This window comes from Penicillium pulvis, assembly GCF_028828015.1.
Source record: "Penicillium pulvis strain IBT 33274 chromosome Unknown contig_12_segment0_segment0, whole genome shotgun sequence".
Lineage (NCBI taxonomy): Eukaryota > Fungi > Ascomycota > Eurotiomycetes > Eurotiales > Aspergillaceae > Penicillium > Penicillium pulvis.
In genome coordinates, this window is record NW_026643072.1 from 3,892,150 (window position 1) to 3,914,325 (window position 22,176).

Sequence of the window (22,176 nt, forward strand, 5' to 3'; positions counted from 1 at the left end):
ACCAGTTCTACATAGCAATTTATTGGTTCAACCGATGTGTAACTATATGTCCTGGGGCTCTTGAAGCTTTATCAAGACATGCCCAGGTGCATAGTTTTGATGAATCTTTCTTTCCCTTCATCATTCAGTATTTACATTTATCTGTCTGCCACAGTCGCTTAACTGACCCGGTACTGCTCTCTAGAGATCTCCTCCTCTTCCTCTCTCTCAGCTTGTTCCATGGCAGCAACCACCGTGATGAGATCGAGGTCACCATCCCCTATCTGAATGGCACCGGCCACCACCTCAGCAGCCCCTCTGCAAGCATGAGCACAAAGATCCCAAGATCGACCGCATTGATAACTAGAATTAAGTATAAGCACAGTCCGGAATTGGAATTACAATAGTGGAAAAGACCGAACAATACCAGAATTCAGCTCTGCAAACACATTTCATATGGCGACACCCCTCAATCTTCTCAACAAGTGTATGGCAACTAAAACATCGCTGCCAATGCTTCTCCCGGGCCATCAGAAGCACCTCATCTAGCGCAGAATCAGCAACACAAGCACGGAAATTGTGGGCTAAATCCCGACAGTTCAGGCAAATCAAGGCCCGGCAATGAGGACATTTCAGTGGCTTGGACGGCACAAAATAACGCGGATGGATCCATCGACGGCAGTATGTTTGCGGACAATACCAACGATCCGCTGCTGGGACCGCATGTTCATCAACTCGAGATATGTAGAGCTTCCTCTCACGGACACCCATTGTTGAGCCCACAGGCTTTGCGGGGATTTCTTGTCCGCAGCATCGCACTGGGAACAATGCCTTTGTTCTCATGGCTATAGATGCCATGTTGTAGATGCAGTCTGGGCAGTATTTATGCGTGCAGGGTGCGGTGATTATTTTCGTGAGTGGGACTTCTTTGAAACAGCCTACACATTGGCTGGGGATTGTCAGTATGAGTGGTTGAGGGTCATGTGTGGTTCATTTTGGCAAAGTTGATAAACTTACTCTCTAGGTGGTAGTGCACTCTTCCAGGCCTCCTTCAGCCGTGTGCCTAGTCCCATATGTGTTGCAAGCTGCAGATGTTCTGAGTCCAAGCCCAGATTTCGTACCGGTACCGTTACTGCTTGCGAGAGGGACTTTGATTCTTGCGGAGAGCACGAGGGAGGTCCTTGATTGGGTGCTTTGGATTTTGGAGTATCCGACGCGGCGACGGTGTAGAATAGGTGAAACATTCTGGAGGAGGCTGACTTGACGGATGATTTTAGCTGCTCTCTTGCTGATATCATAGATCTATTAGCCGAAGAGGAACTCAAGCCGTCCCGTTCATCCTCCGTAGCTTGTGCGGTATTCACTTGCGCATCTGGGTGAAGCCGTGGAGATTGACCGGGAAACCGAGTGAACATGACGCCTTTATTCTGCCTACAAAATAAAGAGATTACGATTGGGGAAGTCAAGTCAAAGTAGGGTAGATTTCACGGGATTTTCCGTTCAAAGTTAATCTGCAGGCAGATTATTGGCAAACGCCGATTTTCCACGGTTGAATACCAAGATATCACAAGTCAACGAGTAAGATCTGTGTAATATGGATGACTGAAGATATTTGGTGTTTACTTTGAAACTTTCCGCTTGTCACTGCAGGGGAAGATTCGACATGAACCATGGTTACCATATGCACCACTCATAATTTTGTCATAAACATCATTAAATAAACAGGGGGTATCATTGATGCACTATAATTGTCTCCCAACTCCGAGAAATGGCTGATTCGTCAACTCCGCTTTGTTGAAGGTCCGTCTTTAGATGGTGCCAGCGAATCGTCGACCGGCCCATCCGGACCCATATTCTTGATACTCCTGTCGTGTGATTGCAACTTTGCTCAACTCCTCTCGGTTATTGGCAAGGCGGGACCCGCCTAGCCAGGTTGAATATACAGGACTATTTGCAGGTTGATCAGTATGACTGAATCTTGTCTGGATAGGCTTTGGGTCAACATACTCTTGAGCGCGGCGCACTCTCACAACACAATCAGCCGATGCAATTGGGCGTAACTCGGTTTCTCTAGAGAGGAGAAATTGTCAGCGCACTTGATTGCCCCTTCCGCAAAACAGCGGTAACTTACAATCTTTCCATGAAACCCGGGATCGAAGCATTGCCGCCAACAACAAGCACATTGGCCAAGAACGCAGCATGCAATGCAGGAGGAAGAACCGACAAGCTCTGAAGAATCATGTCTGGTATTCCAGCTTGGATCATCCCAATATCGCCCGGATTGAACAGAAGCTCTGGGACGGTAAAGCGCTCGTTGCCCAATACCAGCACATCCTCTGACAATAGCTCAGCACTGAGACCAGAAGACGCACCCTTTTTCTTTTTTGCGTGCATCAATGGATCATGTGGCCGCATGAAGCCTTTTTTCCCAGCATTTGGATCCGGCAGAATGTAATCCACCACCACACTGTTTTCGGTCTGGCGTTTAATATTGGCTTTCCATGTCCGCTCCATATCCGCCTTGAAATCATTGCTCACAAAGGAGACTGCCTCCTTGACTTCGTTCATGATGTAGGCTTCATCCACCATGTTGTACTGCCGCATTGAAACGATTTCTTTGAGGTAATTGGTGAGATGCTTGCCGCCAATGTCGAGGCGCCGGATTGCACGTTGTAAAGCACGTCCCTTGTAAATCGGCGTCACGGTTGTATGCGAATATCCAGAGTCCACGACAAGCAAGCAGTCCATAGGCATGATAGTCGTGTCCGATTTGGTAAAGGAGTCACCGAACAGAGTGTGGAGATCGTTCCAAGCGTTGAGGGTCGGGCCTGCATGTACGCATATATCAGTATCGATGAAACGCCTATAGCCAACTCCAGATCCTAGATTTCCTTACCCAGGCATCTCGCATATCCTCCGAATCCCCATTCCTCCATCACCATCTCATCGGCATTGCGTTGCAAAATGGGCATAGCATTCGGGGCTTCCGTCAGGATAAGCGTTGTGTCTTCGGGCGCGGCAATGCGAAGGTTCTTATTCCGTGCAGTCGCTTTCTCCTCGAAGAAAGACTGCTCCCAGATTTCCCTCTCTGCTTCCCAGTTCACAATGTATCCTTTCTCCACCGGACGACGGAATGCTGCTTCGTTCCAGTCGGTAACTTGTGTAGAAAGCTGAGCACCTATCACAATTCTATTGTCGCGAGTCTTGACGAGGGTATTCGGTATAGAAGAGCAGGCGGATTGGACATCTTCGGGAGAGAGACTAGGGTCCGCGGCGTAACCCGCTTTCATTGTGTACGCGCCATTGTCCAGGACGAAGGTCTTTTCGGGAAGATTCCGGGAGGGTAGATCCGGAGAGGTCTTCTGAGCCTTTGCAACAGGGCGAGCTTTTGAGGTTCCCATGATCACGGGTGCTGAACTGTGGGAAGGGAAATCACCTTGGTAAAGCTTCAGTTCGTGAACGAGTGACAATCCATGGATGTTTGTTTCGTTTGCACTAACTTGGTATTCTGTCATGATTGACCGCTTAAATCGTTGATCACGTGACACATATAGGCCAATCCGTGAGCAAGCTTTCGCCTGAATCCCCGATTATATTCATCAAAAGGATTAAACTGCAGGCAGTCAGAACTGAAGCCTTCATGATTTGGTTCTTGTAATGATTAAATCCTTTTATAGCAATAAAATTCCATAAAAAAGTCTTTGCACTTACTAATGTACCGCGGCAGGTCATATCTATATATCCATAGTCGAGGACCAATATAGTTATTCAGTAATATGTAGAACATTAAAGAAACGAAGCATTATATTATATACAAGGGCATCTCTGCCACTATACCTCGAGAGGCTAGTCAGAGACCATCAAGTATTGACCTACTTTAGATCTTTGAATACCCATCGACAGGTCCATCTTCAAGTTCCCACTCAGGCATGTCACCAGCAGGAATATGTTGACGTAGATAGTCCAGTACAGCCTCGGTTCCCTTTGCGACAGTCTGCCATCGTGGGACACGGAAGCGGTTACCAGCAACCTCCAACTGCCTTAGAGCGGACCCAGTACCCCAGTTCTTAGGGGAGCGCTCAGCACCTAACAAGCCAATTTTTGGTGGCAAGTGGTCAATGTCATTGTTACTGATATCCAAAACTTGCAAACCCTGCACTGCCTCGAAATCCAATTTAGATATCTTGTTGTCGGACACGTTGAAGGTTTTAAGCTCTGGGTATGTCTGTCGAGCATTTGGAAGAGCACCAGTCAAGCGATTGTTGGAGGCATCAAGGAAGGTAAGCGATGGGGCTCGAAGATTAGCCAAAAGAGAGTCCAGCGTGGTCAAAGTCGTCGCATTGACGTTGAGGCTTTGGAGTTTAGGCAGTTCCAGTACGGAGGATAGAAGCTCAGAGCTGTTCAGGGGATTGTGGGAGAGATCAAGCTCGATCAGCCCTTGAGCAAGCATTCCGAGGGCGGGAACAGGGAAGAAGCGCAGTTCATTATGTTGCACATATAGAGAACGGACGTCTTCCGCATTGATCAATTCCAACTTCCCTGTCTCCAAGTCTTTCAGTTCAGAGTAAGATCGGTCAAGGATCCCGCGAGGCTTGACTTTCCATCCGCTCTCTGATTGTGGGGTCTCTGGCGCAAGTGTGAATTGGGTGGCCACAGAGCCCTCATCATCCGTATCCTGAGGATCAGGCTCGCATCTGTTGCGCAAGACCAGCTTAATATCCTCTGTGTCCATACTCAGCAGCTTGCGATCACGGAGTGGGTTATTAGCGATCCGGAAAGTGGATAGCTTCTCCATGAGTCCAATTTTATCATCCAGGCGCGAAATGTCGTTGCCAGTGAAATCCACGTTCTTCACATTTTTGAGACCCGTGAAACCAGCAGGGAGCTCTGTGATTTTGTTGCCATCTGCAGAAAGGAGCAAGAGTGATTGCCACGAGGACACACAGGGCAAGCCTTTGATGCGATTGAAACTGACGAGTAGGCTGTGGAGATTGGGTAGAGACAGATTCTCATTGGCAGCAAGAATCTCAATATTGTTGTTTGCAACGTTCAAAGACTCCAATTTCTCGAGTCGACCCACTGATGCCGGAATGAGGGTGCCCCTCAGTTTGTTTTTGGGCGCATTGAGCGTACTCAAAGGAACTCCACTGAGGGCCTCGAACGGGATAGATGACAATTGATTCTCGCCCACGTCCAGTATTTTGAGGTTTCTTAGTTCACCTAGTTCTGTAGGCAGGTCGGTTAAGGCATTGCCCCGGAGATCTAACGTTTCTAATCCCTTAAGACTGCTCACAGCCGAGGATAATGAGCCCTCCAACTTGTTGTTTGCAAGTTTCAGGTTAACCAGAGAAGGGATCTCCGTGATGATAGCAATTTGATTCATAGTCAGATCATTGTTCGAGAGGTTCAGGAAGCGAAGATTTTGCAATCGCTTAAGTCCCATAGGTAGAGAATGAAGCACATTTCCATGAAGATCCAGCGTTTCAATTCCACCAAACTGAGGGCCTCGCTCATCGCTATCCGGATCCAAGTCCTCCAAGTTGATGTCTGGGAAAACGGCATCCGGAACTTGGGAAAGCTCGTTGTCTGCAGCAATGAACTTCACCAGGTCTACGTTCTCAAACCAGTTGGATGTGCTGTTAGGGTCAAATTCGTACATGGTGAGTACCTCTTTAGGTATCTCACTCAAAGACATTGCTGCAATGTTCAAAGTCCCTGACGCACGCGCACCCTCCACACGCTTTCGAAGGGCAAGGTCATTTGAACCCTTTGGCAGCTGGTTAAAGGGATCTTCAAGATCTGCACCACCAAATGAACCATCAAATGAACCAGTGGGCTGGACCTTTGGGGTAGCCTCTTTCGTCTTTTCCGTCACTGCGGCTGCCTTCCGAGCTGCCTTGGCCTTCGCAATACTCTCGCGTAAAGCGTTGGAGGACTTGGATGCTTTTCTTGTTTCGCTTTCTGCCTGCTGCTCCGGAGTAAGTTCGTCCTGCAGTGTCGATGCAGCAGACACGTATCGTGAGCCGGTCGATGGGGATCTCATCGAGGTAGACGATTCTGCCTGGGGCTTCCTCGTCTTTCGGACCTGAAGCGGACGCTCTGGTGGACCCATATCGGATTGCGGGGGCTTTGAAGACGTGCTTGGTGGAGGGCGCACATGCGAGACTTTTGGAGTGGAGATGCTCTTCTTTGTTGGCGTGCTACTTCCATAGACACTGCTTAGCGCTGGGATACTCTGCCTTTTGGTCGGCCTCTTCAATTTTGAAGGGCTGTCTAGACTATCGGTGCTGCCGGTTAGCAAACCGGTCGATGTAGCGACCGACATACGATTGTGGGATGGAGGGCGGAGTTTCGAAATTGGCTGAGATAATAAATCGCTGCCGTTGCCCTGGTTGGACGACAATCGGGATGGAGATCGCGAATAGCTTGAAATATTGGAGGGGGTTCGAGACGGGGAGCGGATCGGACTGGTCCCATTGAAGAAACTAGTCTGTCTTTTTACGGACGCCGGCGATGGTGGAATATGCGCTAACGTCTCAACCGTCCGCTCCGATAGCGATGAAAGCGACGGGCGTGTACGACCGCGGGTCTCCCCAGACACACTCTCCTCGTCCCCCATCATCGAACCCGCATCGTCTGGGGTGTATGTTCCATCCTCGCTCGAAAACTCCTCCTGGCTCGGCAGTGTCTCAGTTCGGGATTTCGCTGGTGAAAAGCGTGTAGTAGTGGGCTTCTTAAGCAACGACTCATATGAAGGCCGTCTCAGTCGTCGGTCATCCAGGCCAGGATCGGCTTGCAATCGATCTCGGGAAGGAGAAGGGCGAATCGATTTCGATGCGGTGGCAGTGGGCAACGGCAGCCGAGAAGCCAGTCGCGGAATGCCGCTGGCAGGACGAGTGACCTTTGGCTGCCCTTCCATGGCGCCAAAAGTGTTTGTTTTCAGACGAAACCCCTCAATATCGCGTGGGCAGTGTTAGGAGCCAACCACCAGAGGGGATAGATACCAGAAGAATGACGGGAAAGATCTTAGATCAAACTTTGACAGGGCCCACTTTCCCAACGTGTTTTTCTACCCCAAGCAACCGATTAGGGATTGACTCAAAGTTGAGGTTGTTTATATTTACATGTCACCCGCGATTTGCCTTCGATAGCGGCCTAAGGCAGCGAACACATATCCACTTCAAAGGGCTTTCACTTTGCAGGTGCAACTGATGTGAAACAACAGTTGGACTCATGTTGATGTCATAGAAGACTAAAGGTAAAATTTAAATGACAGGCCTGCAATCTCTGCTTTGTCTCACTCTGATCAATGCTGTCAGAATGGAAAGACCATAAAGTAGGTCTACACGTTAAATCCATGATTTTGAACTTGGGTTGGCGTCTGCCATTGACAACTATACTCAATGTTTTGTGTCTTGGCTGCTGGGTTTCACTTGGCACAGCTAATTCTTTGTTTCAATTATTCATGCCCAAGTGTACCATAGTTCCCATATGATGCCCAGGTGCTGCCCACCTGCAGGTCATCGACTAGTGCTTGCCTTGCTTAGTGTACCCACTTTTCCATCGAAAAAAATCATTTCGTCCAATACTCCGTACTCCATCCTGCTGGGCAGCATTAGAGAGATCAGGGTGTCAGAAGGCAGCCTGCAAAGGTAGATACCTATGTGCCCTAGCGGCTTCGTTCTATCCTGGCCAAAGTGTATTGTATTGCCCTGGCGACTTCCCTAAGAGAATCTAGTGCATCTCACTTCAAGCCAAAAAGGCCACACTCCACATATCCTCACTCTAGAGTAAAACCTCCAATCGCCCAGATAGATATAGACTCATACGAGTATCATATTGATTGAGGTAACCAGAGCTGCAGGGAAAGGGGCCTTGGAGATTTTCTGGATTTTGCAGTCATTTCCAGCTCCAAGCTGTAGCATGATAATTTTCTTTTCCAGTACCTATTTTGCAACTGACCCTCAATTGATAGATCCATGACATAGGCCCCCATAATTTCCAAACTTGTTTCATGCATGAGGACGTGCGTGATAAAAAAAGGTGAAGCTTATCGGTTGCCAGCCCAACCTGCCACCATCGACGTCGTTCGCGGCTGTTTACTTGCCCTGAGCGTCCCGTGATCGTCACCCTAGCCGCATCTAGGAATGTGGGTCCAGCTCTGTGAATGTTCCTGGCTTCTTATTGGCTGATCCTTTGGAAATGGTTGATCGAGGCTGGCACATTGTCCCCAGCCGCATTTCGCACTGGCCGTTCCCAGCCTCCCAGCCCCCCTCCTCCACGATATCATACAAAGTGCCCACTTCTACCTTTCCACAACCTTCCTCTCAACCATCAAACCTTGTGACCTGAACTTCTCTATTGAAGCTATTTGAATCATTTTCGGATTGTTACTCTCTCCTACCTTTCCCCTCTATATCAATCTCCGGTATGCGCCCAATTGCTTATCACCTTTATCTGATGGCACGATAAACTAACTCATTCCAGTGCGAGGATTCACTTCCCCACGGTTGGCGCTTGTCTTATCTGATACCAATTCGACAACATCGGCCATGTCTCAACCTACTCGCTATTCTCAAAGCCCCCTCGCAGCACCAGCTGAGATCCTCGCGCCCTCAACTCCAGTTCGCCGTGCCACCTTGTCTCCATCACCAGATCTTAGCGCTGCGGCCAAAGACCGCTCTTCCGACAAGAAGTTTCACTCCCCGCCAGCTCTCTCTTCTTCCGACATGACACCACCGCCCTCTACTCAGATTCCTGGAGCACCTCTTCGTCGCTCCCACTCTCGTTCCATCAGCCCTACTTTGGCCAACCCGGCCGATTTGGACAAGTCTCTATGCGATGCCTATGGGGCATCGGAAAATCTGCCAACCATTGAAGATATCGACAAGGCAAACGAGACCCAGCTTCGCTCGATTGCTAAAGATCTGCTCACCGTGGCCCAAGAGGCTCGCATGTCTGCCTTGCACTTCAAACTGCAAAACAGCCTAGTCTCGTTTGCCAGTAATGAGGCCGTTAAGCGGGCAGAGGTAGAGCACCAGTTGGCCAAGCGCGAGGTCGAAATCCTTCAGAGCGCAGAGTACCGTCGCGCGCGCCCCACCGAGCCCATGACCCCCAAGCAATCTATCTCCAGCAATGACTACAAGACTGCAATGCAGCGAGCGCATGAACTGGAGGAGGTCAATACTGTTCTGGATAGGCGACTGCGACGAGCCAAGCGAGCCATCGACGATGCGCATGCCCAGTCTACCGAGTTGACTGAGCAAAACAACATGTTGAAGAAACGCATTGAGGACAACCGTCGTCACTTCTCGCAAATCTACAACTACGGGTCCCTATCACCTGGCATGCAAAACGAGCTTCACACTATCTGCCGCGGCGAGCACACTGATGGCCTTGCCGCCCTACTCTTCGCGGACAAGTTCACAAATCGTCTCCATGAACCGCAGGGCTCCTATAGCAGTCAAACTTCGGTTCCTGTTACTCCCAATCGCTCCCTTCGCCAGGGCCGCCAATACCTGACCCCAGGCCAGGTCTCGCATGTCAACCAATATGACAGCGACAGCACTGTCTCGCTATCGGCCGCGGAGTCTGAGGAGGAACCTTTGCAGAGCCGGCATCAAGATATCCGGCACACCGCCCCAAAGACCAGCACTTTGCTCCAAACCAAATTGTTTGGCCAGGTGAAGAAGCCCGGTATGGAACGCAATTACAACAAGCGCAAGGCCAGCCCCGACGGTAGCAATGTGGCCACGAAGAGGTCCAAGACAAGTGGCGGAGTGGGCCTGGGTATTCATACATCCTAAGACCGATTCACTCCTCCATTCTCGGCATCTGTGCCGATTTATCTTGGATATGACTCATGACCTAGCGCTGCTCTCGTCCCTTTTAGCTTACACTTGTTACGACTTGCTTCCCTTGAGGAATATTATGAATGATGAACGAACGTTACGGATGCGGTTACTTGACCAAGCGATATTTGCTTTTTTTTTTTTTTTTTTTTTTTTTTTTCTCTCTCTCTCTCTCCTTGCGGGTTCTTACAGTGGCTTATGTGGTAGCTACAATGGCGTTCAAAATTGGTCTCGTGTTTGCATGGCTGGAAGCTGTACTTGTGGTGAATAGATGTCCACCTACAGTACAACAGCCCCAGTCGATCGGAAATTTACTTATCCTACATGGCTGTACAATAGGAATAGGAACAATGGGAACATAAAAACACTTTTCATTCATCTCGGTGTATAACATAGAATCAATAGTGATTAGTAGTTATGATTTATACTGCAGTGAGGTGTATAAGTTGTATTGTAGATCCCCAAAACGGAAGCGGCCCAGTCTGCTTAGTCATCTCCCGGCGGCCATGGCAGATATCCCAATGAAGACTAGTTAGGGCTCGCTAAGCGAGGCGGTCAGAGGCAAAGCGGGCCACACGAAAAATGGGAACTTCTGAGTTTCTGCCGTTGAAGGGAGATTTGACCAGCAACCCTCCGACGACCATCACCGGCTCGATCCCCATCCGTCACCATGGTGCGTTCCCCTCGATTCCCGTTTGCGAAGATGTGTTGGATATGAATAAACTGCGTCAATCGACAATTCTGGCGTGGTGATACTTTGGAGGAACTCGATGGCTGATGGACTTGTCTTCGGAATATAGGCGATCAAGCACAACAACCAGATTCAGAAGAACCGTGAGTCACCTCCGACACTGCGCCCATCGCTCTCTCGACATTACAAGGAGACAGACTTGCGATCGATTGGAATGGATTGGCTAACAGGTTTGTAATAGACTTCCGCAAGGATTGGCAGAAGCGTGTTCGCGTGCACTTCGACCAGGTACGACCCCGAAAAATCTTTCTCCCCACCAGGAACATCGTCCTACCGAGTTATACCTACCGACTGGGACCGATCGAAATGGGAAAGGAAAAAATTGCTCGAAGGGATCACGACCAACTAACATGGAATTTTTTTGCGACTATAGCCCGGCCGTAAGCACCGTCGTCGTGAGAACCGTCTCGCCAAGGCTGCTGCCGTTGCTCCCCGCCCGGTTGACAAGCTGCGTCCCGTTGTGCGATGCCCTACCGTCAAGTACAACCGCCGTGTCCGTGCCGGCCGTGGTTTCACCCTGGCTGAGCTCAAGGTAAATTCGACTACTGATCCCTGATAATGCTCAAGAGTAGAGGCTTATCTCCGTTTTTTTTTTCTCGTCTATAGGAGGCCGGTATCCCCAAGAAGCTCGCTTCCACCGTCGGTATCTCCGTTGACCACCGCCGCACCAACTACTCCAAGGAGTCCCTGGTCGCCAACGTTGCCCGTCTCCAGGACTACAAGGCCCGCCTGATCCTCTTCCCCCGCAAGAGCGGTCAGTTCAAGAAGCTCGACTCCTCCGTTGAGGACGTCAAGGCTGTCAAGGCCACCCTTGCCGAGGGCAAGCGTGAGGGTATCGTTGCCAACGTCAACGCCACCTTCCCCATCACCAACCCCGCTGAGGAGAACGCCGTCACCGAGATCAAGCGTGCCGATCTTCCCAAGTCCGAGGGCTCCGTCTACCGCACTCTCCGTGACGCTCGCTCCGAGGCCCGCCACAAGGGTATCCGTGAGAAGCGCGCCAAGGCCAAGGCTGAGGAGGAGGCCAACGCCAAGAAATAAATGTGTTAATTTTCTGCTCCTGTTGATGATGATGATCGGGTCGGTTTTCGAATCGGGGATGAGTGTACCGTGGCATGGCGTGGCGCCTCTTCCATTTCTCTCAATCTAAACCTCTTTTCCCCCTCCTCCTCTCCCCTTGAAACTACCCTTTTTTGTCTCTAAAAAGAAAGAACTCGGAAGATCCTTCGAAATGCAAAACCGCCCAATTTTTCTCAAAATCTCCTCGGCAATATTTCTGGTGTTGGTGTTTTTTATGGCTCATCGAGCTTGATCCTGTTGAAGTAAGTTGGAAGGTGCTTTGGCTTGGAAACCAAGGATCTTGGTTTCTGTCATTGGTATCATCCAGCTGAGTCTTGAGGGATGGGAGTTATTGGGAAGAATGGTAGAGGCCTACGCCATGAAAAAAAATATTGTAGTTTCTCAAATCAAGAGACTTTCAAGGTTCTAAAATCATGTCTATGGCGTACGGGTCTCCATAAGAAACCTTGGAGCCCTCTCCAAATGGTAGACATACATATCAGTAACTTGACCTAGTCGTATATCTCTATTCTACCGGATAAGTGCACTGTGCTGTAGATGCCCTCAAATTCTGACGTATAATCCACCGGTCAGGCTCAGCATCCTCATGCCCACGGGAAGTGTTATTAGCAGCAAAAGTATGTTAATCTTTGCGGATCACCGCACATGCTAAGTATCTAATGTAAGGTTGAAGTCCCTGTTCACAGATTAAGGCACTGACATGTGGAGGTACTATCTCGATAGGTAGGGGCCAATCTTTATAAGGGTTTCAAACCGTGGACATTCATCTCCGGGGCTTAGAACCTGAGCTTAAGTACCTAGGTATGGATATATATGCACATCAATATTATATATAGTCCTCGATTGATCCTCCAGGGATCCACATTGCTTTGAGTCAAACCTTGGTGTTGTCTCCACTTATATATATTACACACTACCTACCACCGGCCCAGGTCCATTGATATTTACATATACGTGCAGGTATTTCAAGATTCAGTGCAACTTTAGGTAATCCACCTGGCAGTCTTCGAAAGATTCTACCTAGGTGACCTCGATTCATTATAAACACTTGCAAACGCTACCATGGTATCTTAGAATCTCAAAACCACGCTCCAAATACACACCCTGCGCCATCGCTATCTCGAAAATAAACCATGAACATCAGCCACGACCGAACAAGGCACCAAGAACACCTTCCGTGGCTCGAACAACCGCATCGAAGTGAACACCCTCTACAATGCTCTGTGTAGAATCAAAAGTATCATCCTTTAACAGAGCATGAAAAAGCTTTTTGGCTTCTTGATCAATCTTCTTCCCAGGCCCACCACTAGAGCCAGACGGGGAGACACTAAGCTCCGGCCGAAGTTGCGGCTCTCCAGTCCAGTCATCGATAGTCAGAGTATTGGAGAGGAGGACTCGGGGATCGCCTCCCGAAGACTTGGACCTGATAACCATGGAGCTGCGGTCCAGGTGTGGGATCAACCGTCGGAGCTCTGAAAGAGTAATAACTCCAGTCCCAGACTCCGGGAGTTTGCTTTTCCTACCACCACTGCCGTGCTTGTGATCGATGCGTGACCATATACGAGCACGAGTCACCGAGGCTTCCCAGTACCGGTTGATACCCCAACATAGTGTTGCCACGTCGAGCTTCAAGAGGGGGTTGGCGAGGCGAGCGTCGATCCATCGACGAAGGACCGTGGGTACTCTTCGCTTCTTGCTTTCATTACCAGTGGGTACGGAAACGGCGATCACAGACTGTGTCTCTGGATCTGACTCATATACAACGGAAATATTGTATAGTGAAGAAGGGAATGGGGGTGGAGGTGTGAACGTTAATGTATGTGTCTCAAGAACGGTACTGGTCTTTGAAACAGTGGTACGGCTGGTGTTCGTGCGAAGAGCCAGCGGAGCAAATACTGTGAGATATGATGGCGACTGTGATGAATCTTTCAAGGCGAATGGGTTTGTAGGTAAAGGTGATGACGGAGGGGCGGGACGAGAGATATTCTTAGAGAATGGGAGCAGAGTGGAAAGAAGTGACGATAGCGGAACTGGAGCTTGTCGTGGAACAGGGCGGTTAATATATGAAGACTCCTCGGAGAGCAAGCTTCTGTACAATGGTTAGAGGTATTTAGCATCGTAGGGGATGTTCAACGTACAGGAAATGGTCAAGTCCTCTCGAACTGTCAAGATTCGTATTGGACTCCATTTTCTCAGTCCATTCCGTCAGTTCTGCAACATCATCTTTCAAACGTTGCAGCTCCGCTGTGAGGCTCTTGCGTAGCTTGCGCTTCTCTAGAGCAGCTGCGGATAATTCACCATCAATTGAGCTGTTATCCGAGACTGACGCTTCTTCACGATCTCGAGGTTGAAACCTCAATCCTTTCAATGGGCTTCCTTGAAGTGTATCGGTTGCTTTTCGTTTCATTCTCTTTTCATATCTCGAACTGGGGCTACTGCTTAAGAGCGCTCTTGGACGGTCTGGTGCCTTTTCTAACCCCAGTTGTGTGGGGGTGGGGGGAAGTTCCGGTTCCAGATCATTGTCATCCATGAATCCACCCAGATCGGTGTCGATGGGGTCATCCGTGGCCGTTTCACGTGTTGCGCTTCCTAGCTCCTGGGCCAGTTGACCTTCTGGGGTATTGGAAAGATCTTGCTCTGTTGGCTGTGTTTCCTTCCTGGTAGGTGACCCAAAGAAAAAGTCACTGGGCACAATTTTCCTCGATAACCTGCGAGGTGGTTTTGTGAATGATTGAACACCACTAGGACGTCTGCTAGGCGACAGAAGAGGCGCATTGCTAGACATTTGCGGCGCTTTCAGAGGACTTGAGGTCGCGCTTAATGAGGGTCGAAGGGCTTTGCGACCTCGGAGTCCGACCGGGTTTGATCCTGCATTTTCTCCCAGGTTTCCTTGACTTTCCGGTCGCCGACTTGGGGACCTGCTGAGTGCGCGCTCGAGGACGTCCGGGTGTGATTTGGCGAGACTGGATCTTGTTGGTGACTGGAACGAAGGCCGGCGTGAGGGTTTCGTCGCAAGTAATGCATCAGGAGGCAACGCGCCTGCATCACCACCAGAAGCATTGCTGCTTTTCCTGCGTTTTGGTGGCGAATTCATTATTGCGATGTTGAGATCGATCCAAACTCGCGCCGAATTCGCGGCGCATAAACAACGGTGTTTGCAATGTTTGCACCTATGACTTAATTGCTTCCGTCTCGGATACAAGATCATTCATTCCTTTTCCCCGCGACTTACAATGGAGTGTCTTGCAGCGGGCAGACATACGCTCCGAAGGACAAGAATTTGTCCTGGCTCTTTGTCACATCGACCCGTATCTTCTTTGACCCCGAACCGAAAATATGCCTTGACTCCAACGCCTCGGCGCATGGCCCATAACCGACCCGATGCTCATACCCATAGCTCCTTGGAAGAAACCTCCGGCCACTCTCAGGCATATCCTTTATCGGGCTATTACTCCTTGATATTGAAGTCAAATTCTCCTTATCTCGGCCAGGCAACAACTACACAGCCTAATATTCCTTCGCCTGAGGATAAATCGGCCCCGAAAACCATGAGTGAAGCGAAAACTCCCCAAGAGAAGATGTCCATTGTATTTGGTTCACGTCTAGCCGGTCCTGGTCGTCAATCTCGATATAATCCAGGCGAGATGCCACCAGCATCCCAATGGCAAACGATCAACGGAGTGCCCATCCCTCCCCGCCCCGAGGAGCCCGAGAATTGCTGCATGAGCGGCTGTGTACATTGCGTTTGGGATGACTTCCGAGATGAGATGGAAGAGTGGGCTGCTAGAGCCGCGAAAGCGAAGGCCAAGGGTGGCCCTGAGAGGGGAACCGCGGACATGCGCGCCGCACCTCGAGCCGAGGTTGATTCGGCCAGTCAAAGCATGGATGAGGATGGCGGGGGCAGCGAGGCCAACTGGCCTGCACCAAGTCAGGACGAGGACTTGTTCGCCAATATTCCAGTTGGGATCCGAGAATTCATGAAGACAGAGAAGAGGCTTAAAGTGAAGCACGAGCAGGAAGCAACGGTTTAATCCGTGTGGATTTTCGAATATGTTCTGGCTTTGATACCCTGTCTATTAAATGGAGGGTTTCAGGAAGATGTGTTTGGAATGTACTGGACACATATATGGTATATACTTTAGACTTTGTACATAGAAATCTTATAAATGTTGCCCATGATGATGATTGTTAAATTTGCTTATTCCATTCTCATAATAGAATCAAGACTTGACCTTGCTATAACTACCTATAAGTCAGCTTGTCATTAATTCAATAAAGGGAACCAAATATAAATACAGAACCTTCAATATTAGAGAACAAAGCACTTGTCAATATAGACGATCCACAGTTTTCTCCGCATATTAGCATGGGGCTCCGGGATGGCACCTGCCAAGCATTTGTTCGCCGCAGCTTTGTCTCTCCCCGTCTGTGAATTCATCGATTCGCAAAATCGGACCACCCGCTGACCCCTATGTCCGCCTCGATAAGATAAGTTGCGAAAAATTTGGAATGATTCTGGCGGTTGACCACCGGAATATCCACCAAGTGCCCCTCAATCCACCACGATGCACGCGTGCTATTTCTCAAGTTCGCGTTGAACACAACCTACTTCAACATGACCACAGGAGCGAACGCATGCAATAATATGCGGTGTTTACAACAAGCTCTGACTTATCAACAAGGTAAATGGGTTGACCGTACATTCTATCGGAGAGCCCGGCCTTCAAAATTGCGACCGCTATTGCGGGTTAACACAATCCGGACTCGAGCCATTGTCTTCTCCTCCCGCCCAATTATCTCATATGCGGCAAGTGCTGGAGATGGGGCTGATATCCAATGGCAGGGAGGCAGGAAATACCTTCCATATTTGCCCAAGCACCTTAAATGTGCGAGCACTTGCGTCCATACATCCGCGTCGGCATCCACTGCCTTGACCACCGAATTCAGTCAGATTTCTCAGAATACACCACAGAATGCGCAATCATTAATAACTGACGAACATGGGAATGTGTCTGACTCATCCGCCTCAATTGGCGGGGTTCACCCTTTCCAAGATGACGAGGAAGCAGAAGCGATGCTATGGGCTTACGAACTTTGGCTCAAGAGAGAGAAAATGAGAGAAGAGAAGGGTGAATCCTGGACTCAAGATATACAGGTATCTGCATTGACTACAGATGGGCTTTACGTACATAGGGAGAGCCTTGATTGTGCCGGAAAACCACAATTGTTTGCTTCAATATCGGCGCCGACAAGAGTAGGTTTCCGAGGTTGACTTGTTATTCGAAAGACATTTTCTGACCACGAAACGATCAGGAGAAAGCATTCCGGGAAGCTCGTCTGCTTCTCGTTTCCAAACTACGTGAAACCGATGATTGGGATAAAGATTTCGAAGCTGCTGGCTATGATGGCTGTAGAAACTTCCCTCGTTTACTCAACAGGTTGATGTCGGACCACTTCGTTTCGCCAATCTGTATTCATCAACAACAACATGTGAATGAAAGTGGTAAACGCACGTTTAGATGCAGTGTTTGTTGGTTTCGTAACCTCGACGCCCAGGACAACCATTGGGGCAGAACTCCAAGGAAATGCGAAACCGAGGTAGGTCCCTCCTATGCACAGAGCTCGGATTGTTCTGACTGCTCTATAGGAAGAGGCACGGAGATTGGCGATTCGCATGTTAGTCCTCAGCGTGCAGCTGCTGAAGTTGGGAACATTGGAAGACATCTTTGATGACTTGCACGAAGTTGACAGCAAAGACCTTGATCGGTTCTTTGAGATGGAGGCTTTGGGTCAATTTTATCTCAAGCTGGAAGGTTCGCGAGATTGTCACGCCAACCTTTTTTTGCCTAACAAGAAAAAAGTGGAACAACTACAGACCACTGTGAAGGCGGATCCTGGTTTGATAAGGGTTTGTTACTCCTCTATATTCCAGTTATATGGAGACTAATATGGTTCACTAGTCTCAATTAGAGAGAAAGGCAGTGATAAGACTTGTTTCTAAACTGAAGAAAACAGACCTGTGGAAAAAACCCATTGTTCCAGCTGCCAATGTTTCTGTAGACGATGAATTAATCTTCACGATGCAACAGGCAAGGGATGACTTGCTCCAAGCGGATCAGACTTTCACCAAGGATACCTCTCAACTGACCGGCACAATGGTGAAAGGAGATTCGGGCAATGCCCCAACGACCATCCAGGTAGAAAGCAGATCCCAAAAGTTAAAGCAGAGCTTGGATGAGCGACGCCAATCGGAGGATCCAGGTACCATGGAGATTCGGTCCCAACAAGACCAACTACCAGTGATCCAGATCAGACAGCAGGTCTTGGACATTATCAAAGGACATACTTACAGCATCATTGCTGCTGAGACCGGATCTGGAAAGTCTACTCAAATCCCTCAAATAATCCTGGATGATGCCATCGACCAAGGATTCGGGGGGCAATGCAACGTGATTTGTGTCCAGCCGCGGCGAATTGCGGCACAATTTCTGGCAGAGCGAGTCTCTCATGAGAGAGGTGAAGTTGTTGGCGATAGTATTGGATGCTTGGCTCGATATGACTATCGAAGGCCAACCAATATTGGGGGCAACATCACATACTGTACCACCGGTATCATGTTGAACATTTTACAGAATCAACCTGAAACTCTCTCATCGCTTACTCATATCATGCTTGACGAAGTCTATGTTCGTGACATTGGAATTGATCTCATAATGATGTTGCTGAAGCGCTATGTGGATAAATGCCGATCGACTGGCGTTGCTGTGCCTCGAATAGTGATCTTGAGCGCCACCATAGATCTTGACCTATTTTCCACGTATTTCGCCAACATTGGACCGGATGGGAAACTTATCCCTGCTCCATATATCTCCATTCCGGGTCGTCAATTTGATGTGAAGAAGCACAACCTCGACAATGTGCTTGATGAGCTGGCAGCTACTTATGAACCCGATGTGCTGTCCAATCTGCTAGATGGCCCGGAGACCAAAAGCTTCCTAGACAACCATTATGCACGGTTCGAGGGTATCGAAAAGCCTGAGATTGAGGCTTCAAACTCTGTCACGGAGAATTTCCCGGGGAGTTCGACCAAATTGATCTCTGCCGTCCAGACCAATGAAGCATTGGAGATGGAGGATAGATTGATACCATATGGCGTGATTGCTGCGTTGATATTCCATCTTCTAAACACAACCGCTTCTGGCTCTATCTTGGTCTTCCTTCCAGGCTTAGCAACGATCAAGAAATTGGAAGAGCGAATATTGGCGTTCACAGCTACTAAGAAATTTGACCTGGATTCCTCTGATGAGGGTCAGTTCCGATTGTTCAAGTTGCATGCGGCATTACCCGCGGAAATGGCGAAGTTGTCTCTACCATTCCCCAAAGGTTGCAGGAGGGTTTTCCTCTCCACCGATGTGGCTGAGGCCTCGGTCACTATCCCTGACGTTAAGTTCGTGATTGATACCGGAAAGGTGAATAACCTAGTTTACGATCACACGGCTCGCTCTCGTCGACTGGGGTCTTTCTGGGCTAGCAAGGCTAGTGCCATCCAGCGAGCTGGGCGAGCTGGCAGAGTCCAGGAAGGAGAGTACTTCTTCCTGGGAACCCAACAGTGCTATGATAATCTTCGAAAAATGAAGTCTCCCGATATTCACCGGGCTCCGCTGGATGAACTATGTCTGCGTGTGAAAGGCAATGCTCCTGATACTCCCATCATTGATGTTTTGAAACAGACCCTGGAGCCTCCTAATACCGATGCCGTTATGCAGACTATCAAGCACCTAACACAGACCCGGCTATTGGATGAGAATGAAAACTTGACAAATCTTGGTACCCTTCTCGACCACCTGCCCCTTGACCCATCAGCCGGCAGGTTGGTCATCCTTGGTGTTATTTTCCAATGCCTGGAACCGATGCTCATATTAGCGGCTTTGAATGGGGAGAGCCTCTTCCGACGGCCATCGAGTATGGAGGATAGCCACACCATTCGCAATAAACGCCATGAATTTGCGGGGCAGAGTCACTGTGACCATATTAGTACAATCAATGCTTTTAAGGCCATGCGAGCCGTGGAGCGGGACGGCCGTAGCGTCCGGGATTACGCTCAAGACCAGCATCTGGAGTTCCACAGCTATGCGGGGGCCACCAGCATCGTTAATGTGCTATTGGAATCTCTCAAGGGCGCGCGACTCGTCCGCAGCAGTTCCATCTCTATATACAGCTACCACGTGGGCGGCAAGGCACTCAACATCAACTCGGATTGTATCCCTCTCATCAAAGCCCTTATACTTCATGCCCAATTCCCTCACGTTGCCGCTCCAACACCGTCCACATCAAGGTCATATTTCAGCAAGACCGAGCGGGAACATCACCTACCTTGGGCAAGTGCTGCTAACATCCTACCGCCACCACCTATCCGGGATCTGGTGACATACCAAGGGAAACAGGCTAGTAGAACTGAGGGGGAAATTCCAATGCTGAGAGAGAATTCTCTGGTCAGCCCTTTGGCCATGTGTCTTTTCGGAGGAAGAATGGTCTGGAAAGACCGAATGCTCCGTATGGACTTTTGGTTACCACTAGGAATCAATATGAAGGATCCAACTTACACCTCAGATGAGGCTGCACGAAGCATCATCGAGCTGCATAAAGCTATTGACAAGGTGAGCAGAAGTGCTACTATTCCCTTACATAAAACGTGTCCCCGCTAATCTCTCCAATCTTGACACAGTGCCTGACGTCGGCTTACGCGTCTCTTAATCATGAGGAACGGCCGCGGAAGTTCTATTTGGCTCGTAACAAGTTGTTCAGATCGTTGCAGAAAGCCGTTAGAGCAACCTTGGAATGCGATAATCACCGTTATGCCGTGCCCAGCCAAGGACACTGGAGTGAACATGATGCACATGACATGGATTATGAGGAAGATCAATCCATTCGAGAGGAGAGCACGCCTAGGGCGGATGAGGAGGAACTACATGTACCATAGATCTTGCCTGCTTTCCATTCTCTTCTCCTTTGAAAGTTCTACATGTATCATATACTTTGCCCGACATCTCCATAAATACCTCTCACCGCCTTTAGATAACGCTTATCGCAAAAAGTTATGCGCATCGCTTTCTCTTTCTCGACAACAAAAATTATAAAAAAACTCACCATCACCCAGCATGTCGCTCTCAAAAACAGAGTCCGACGTCATCCTCAACCGGGCAAATGTGGCTCTCGCCCGGAGCCAACGTCTCGTCGCATCTTGGCTTCCCACGCAAACAGAAGAAGAATTAGCCAACGTCAAATCAGAGGAGGAACTACAGCGCGAGGAAGATGAGATCTTCACTGCCGTCCCAGAGACGTAAGAATCCTCTCCCCACCTGAACCTATCATTCCCCACGTCATTTCATTCTGGTGGTACTAATTCCTCTCAATCAGTCTCGGAGTCGGCGCCCCACTCCCCGAAAAAGCAGCAGACGGAAGCTGGAATCGCACAGAGCTAAGCTCAAACGATAAACTACGGAAACAATTACTCGGCAAGAATTATGATCGGTTTATGAAGGCCGAAGCTGAGAGGAAAGCTGCGGCGAAAGCTAGTACTACGGCGGCGCAGGCGGCCAAGACGGCTACCGCTGCGGCTAATAAGCAGGATGAGGAGAGTGATGATGATGAAGAGGGACGGTTTGCTTCGATTGGCAGAAATAAGAGGAAAGCTGCGCCGTTAAAGGCGAAGGCTAAGGTTGTGGGGGAGGATAAGGATTCTCAGGAGGATGGACAAGAGCCCTCTGCGAAAGAGGTTCCTGTGCGACAGGCGCCTTTGAAAGGGAAGAAGAAGGCCACGAGCTATCTTGATGAACTTCTGGCTGAAAGAGCCAAGAAGAGAAAGAAGAGATGAAGTGGCAGTTTTTGATATGGATTCTTCACTTCAACTTGTGCTAGTTAGCTGGTGGCTGAAGCAGTGCTACTATTTCGGGTTGTTACCGGACACAGCTGAGTTTACTAGCCGTCAACCTTGCAACAGATGATCACTCCGATCATCTGTAAGTCATTGATTTCGGTGCAGGATCGCCGAAATTGCAGTCCTAATGCAGGGCTCAACCTCAACCAGCAAGGCTACAGGACTTCACTAGATTTAATCATATTAGGGGCTCAGGCTTAAAGTACAAAATTCATTCCAATCTCTTCTAGATGTCACCATGATTTTTGGTTGCTCCGCCCGACCCAAGGGTATATAAGATATGCGGGAATGAAGTATAAAATCGGCACCAACAGCACGACTCCGCCTGGAATATCCAAGAAATAAAAGAAAAAGAAAAGGAAAGATCGATGGTGCAAGGAGAGAGAAAGAGAGAGAGATTGTGTGAGAGGGAATAAAGGGATTTGAAGGTTTTCAAGTATACAATGTCAACTGATGGAGTCTCCAAACGCCTATCGAGTAGGAGATATTGAAAGTGTGGGTAGGTTTGATTTAGACCAATGGCCTCACCCCAGTTATAGTGAAGCAAATCAATCCAACGGGGATGTCCATATGAAATT

The 22,176-nt window shown here is 49.1% G+C and overlaps 9 protein-coding genes across 9 annotated transcripts; 5 read left to right on the top strand and 4 right to left on the bottom strand.

The window, feature by feature from the left end:
* Window positions 1-158: 158 nt before the first annotated feature.
* N7503_002684 (BRcat and Rcat domain-containing protein) lies at window positions 159-1,223 on the bottom strand (the record flags this gene model as incomplete). The annotated part of the gene is made up of 3 exons (XM_057062231.1): window positions 159-342; window positions 407-928; window positions 997-1,223. 3 exons carry the CDS (start codon window positions 1,221-1,223, stop codon window positions 159-161), a joined length of 933 nt encoding a protein of 310 aa, XP_056926193.1.
* Window positions 1,224-1,787: 564 nt separating this feature from the next.
* arp6 (actin family protein) lies at window positions 1,788-3,380 on the bottom strand (the record flags this gene model as incomplete). Its single annotated transcript, XM_057062232.1, has 4 exons — window positions 1,788-1,926; window positions 1,987-2,049; window positions 2,111-2,807; window positions 2,876-3,380. 4 exons carry the CDS (start codon window positions 3,378-3,380, stop codon window positions 1,788-1,790), a joined length of 1,404 nt encoding a protein of 467 aa, XP_056926194.1.
* A 476-nt stretch (window positions 3,381-3,856) lies between these two features.
* N7503_002686 (uncharacterized protein) lies at window positions 3,857-6,898 on the bottom strand (the record flags this gene model as incomplete). The annotated part of the gene is made up of 1 exon (XM_057062233.1): window positions 3,857-6,898. The coding sequence occupies one exon, from the start codon at window positions 6,896-6,898 to the stop codon at window positions 3,857-3,859; it is 3,042 nt and encodes a 1,013-aa protein (XP_056926195.1).
* Window positions 6,899-8,531: 1,633 nt separating this feature from the next.
* N7503_002687 (uncharacterized protein) lies at window positions 8,532-9,785 on the top strand (the record flags this gene model as incomplete). The annotated part of the gene is made up of 1 exon (XM_057062234.1): window positions 8,532-9,785. The coding sequence occupies one exon, from the start codon at window positions 8,532-8,534 to the stop codon at window positions 9,783-9,785; it is 1,254 nt and encodes a 417-aa protein (XP_056926196.1).
* A 715-nt stretch (window positions 9,786-10,500) lies between these two features.
* Window positions 10,501-11,622, top strand: N7503_002688 (60S ribosomal protein eL13; the record flags this gene model as incomplete). Its single annotated transcript, XM_057062235.1, has 5 exons — window positions 10,501-10,503; window positions 10,631-10,664; window positions 10,763-10,809; window positions 10,955-11,113; window positions 11,188-11,622. 5 exons carry the CDS (start codon window positions 10,501-10,503, stop codon window positions 11,620-11,622), a joined length of 678 nt encoding a protein of 225 aa, XP_056926197.1.
* A 1,179-nt stretch (window positions 11,623-12,801) lies between these two features.
* N7503_002689 (uncharacterized protein) lies at window positions 12,802-14,755 on the bottom strand (the record flags this gene model as incomplete). Its single annotated transcript, XM_057062236.1, has 2 exons — window positions 12,802-13,750; window positions 13,800-14,755. 2 exons carry the CDS (start codon window positions 14,753-14,755, stop codon window positions 12,802-12,804), a joined length of 1,905 nt encoding a protein of 634 aa, XP_056926198.1.
* A 139-nt stretch (window positions 14,756-14,894) lies between these two features.
* Window positions 14,895-15,692, top strand: N7503_002690 (uncharacterized protein; the record flags this gene model as incomplete). Its single annotated transcript, XM_057062237.1, has 1 exon — window positions 14,895-15,692. One exon carries the CDS (start codon window positions 14,895-14,897, stop codon window positions 15,690-15,692), a length of 798 nt encoding a protein of 265 aa, XP_056926199.1.
* A 1,463-nt stretch (window positions 15,693-17,155) lies between these two features.
* On the top strand, window positions 17,156-20,641 carry N7503_002691 (uncharacterized protein; the record flags this gene model as incomplete). Its single annotated transcript, XM_057062238.1, has 5 exons — window positions 17,156-17,164; window positions 17,218-17,259; window positions 17,309-17,474; window positions 17,677-20,318; window positions 20,387-20,641. 5 exons carry the CDS (start codon window positions 17,156-17,158, stop codon window positions 20,639-20,641), a joined length of 3,114 nt encoding a protein of 1,037 aa, XP_056926200.1.
* A 178-nt stretch (window positions 20,642-20,819) lies between these two features.
* Window positions 20,820-21,535, top strand: N7503_002692 (DUF3245 domain-containing protein; the record flags this gene model as incomplete). Its single annotated transcript, XM_057062239.1, has 2 exons — window positions 20,820-21,001; window positions 21,079-21,535. 2 exons carry the CDS (start codon window positions 20,820-20,822, stop codon window positions 21,533-21,535), a joined length of 639 nt encoding a protein of 212 aa, XP_056926201.1.
* Between the last annotated feature and the right edge of the window lie 641 nt (window positions 21,536-22,176).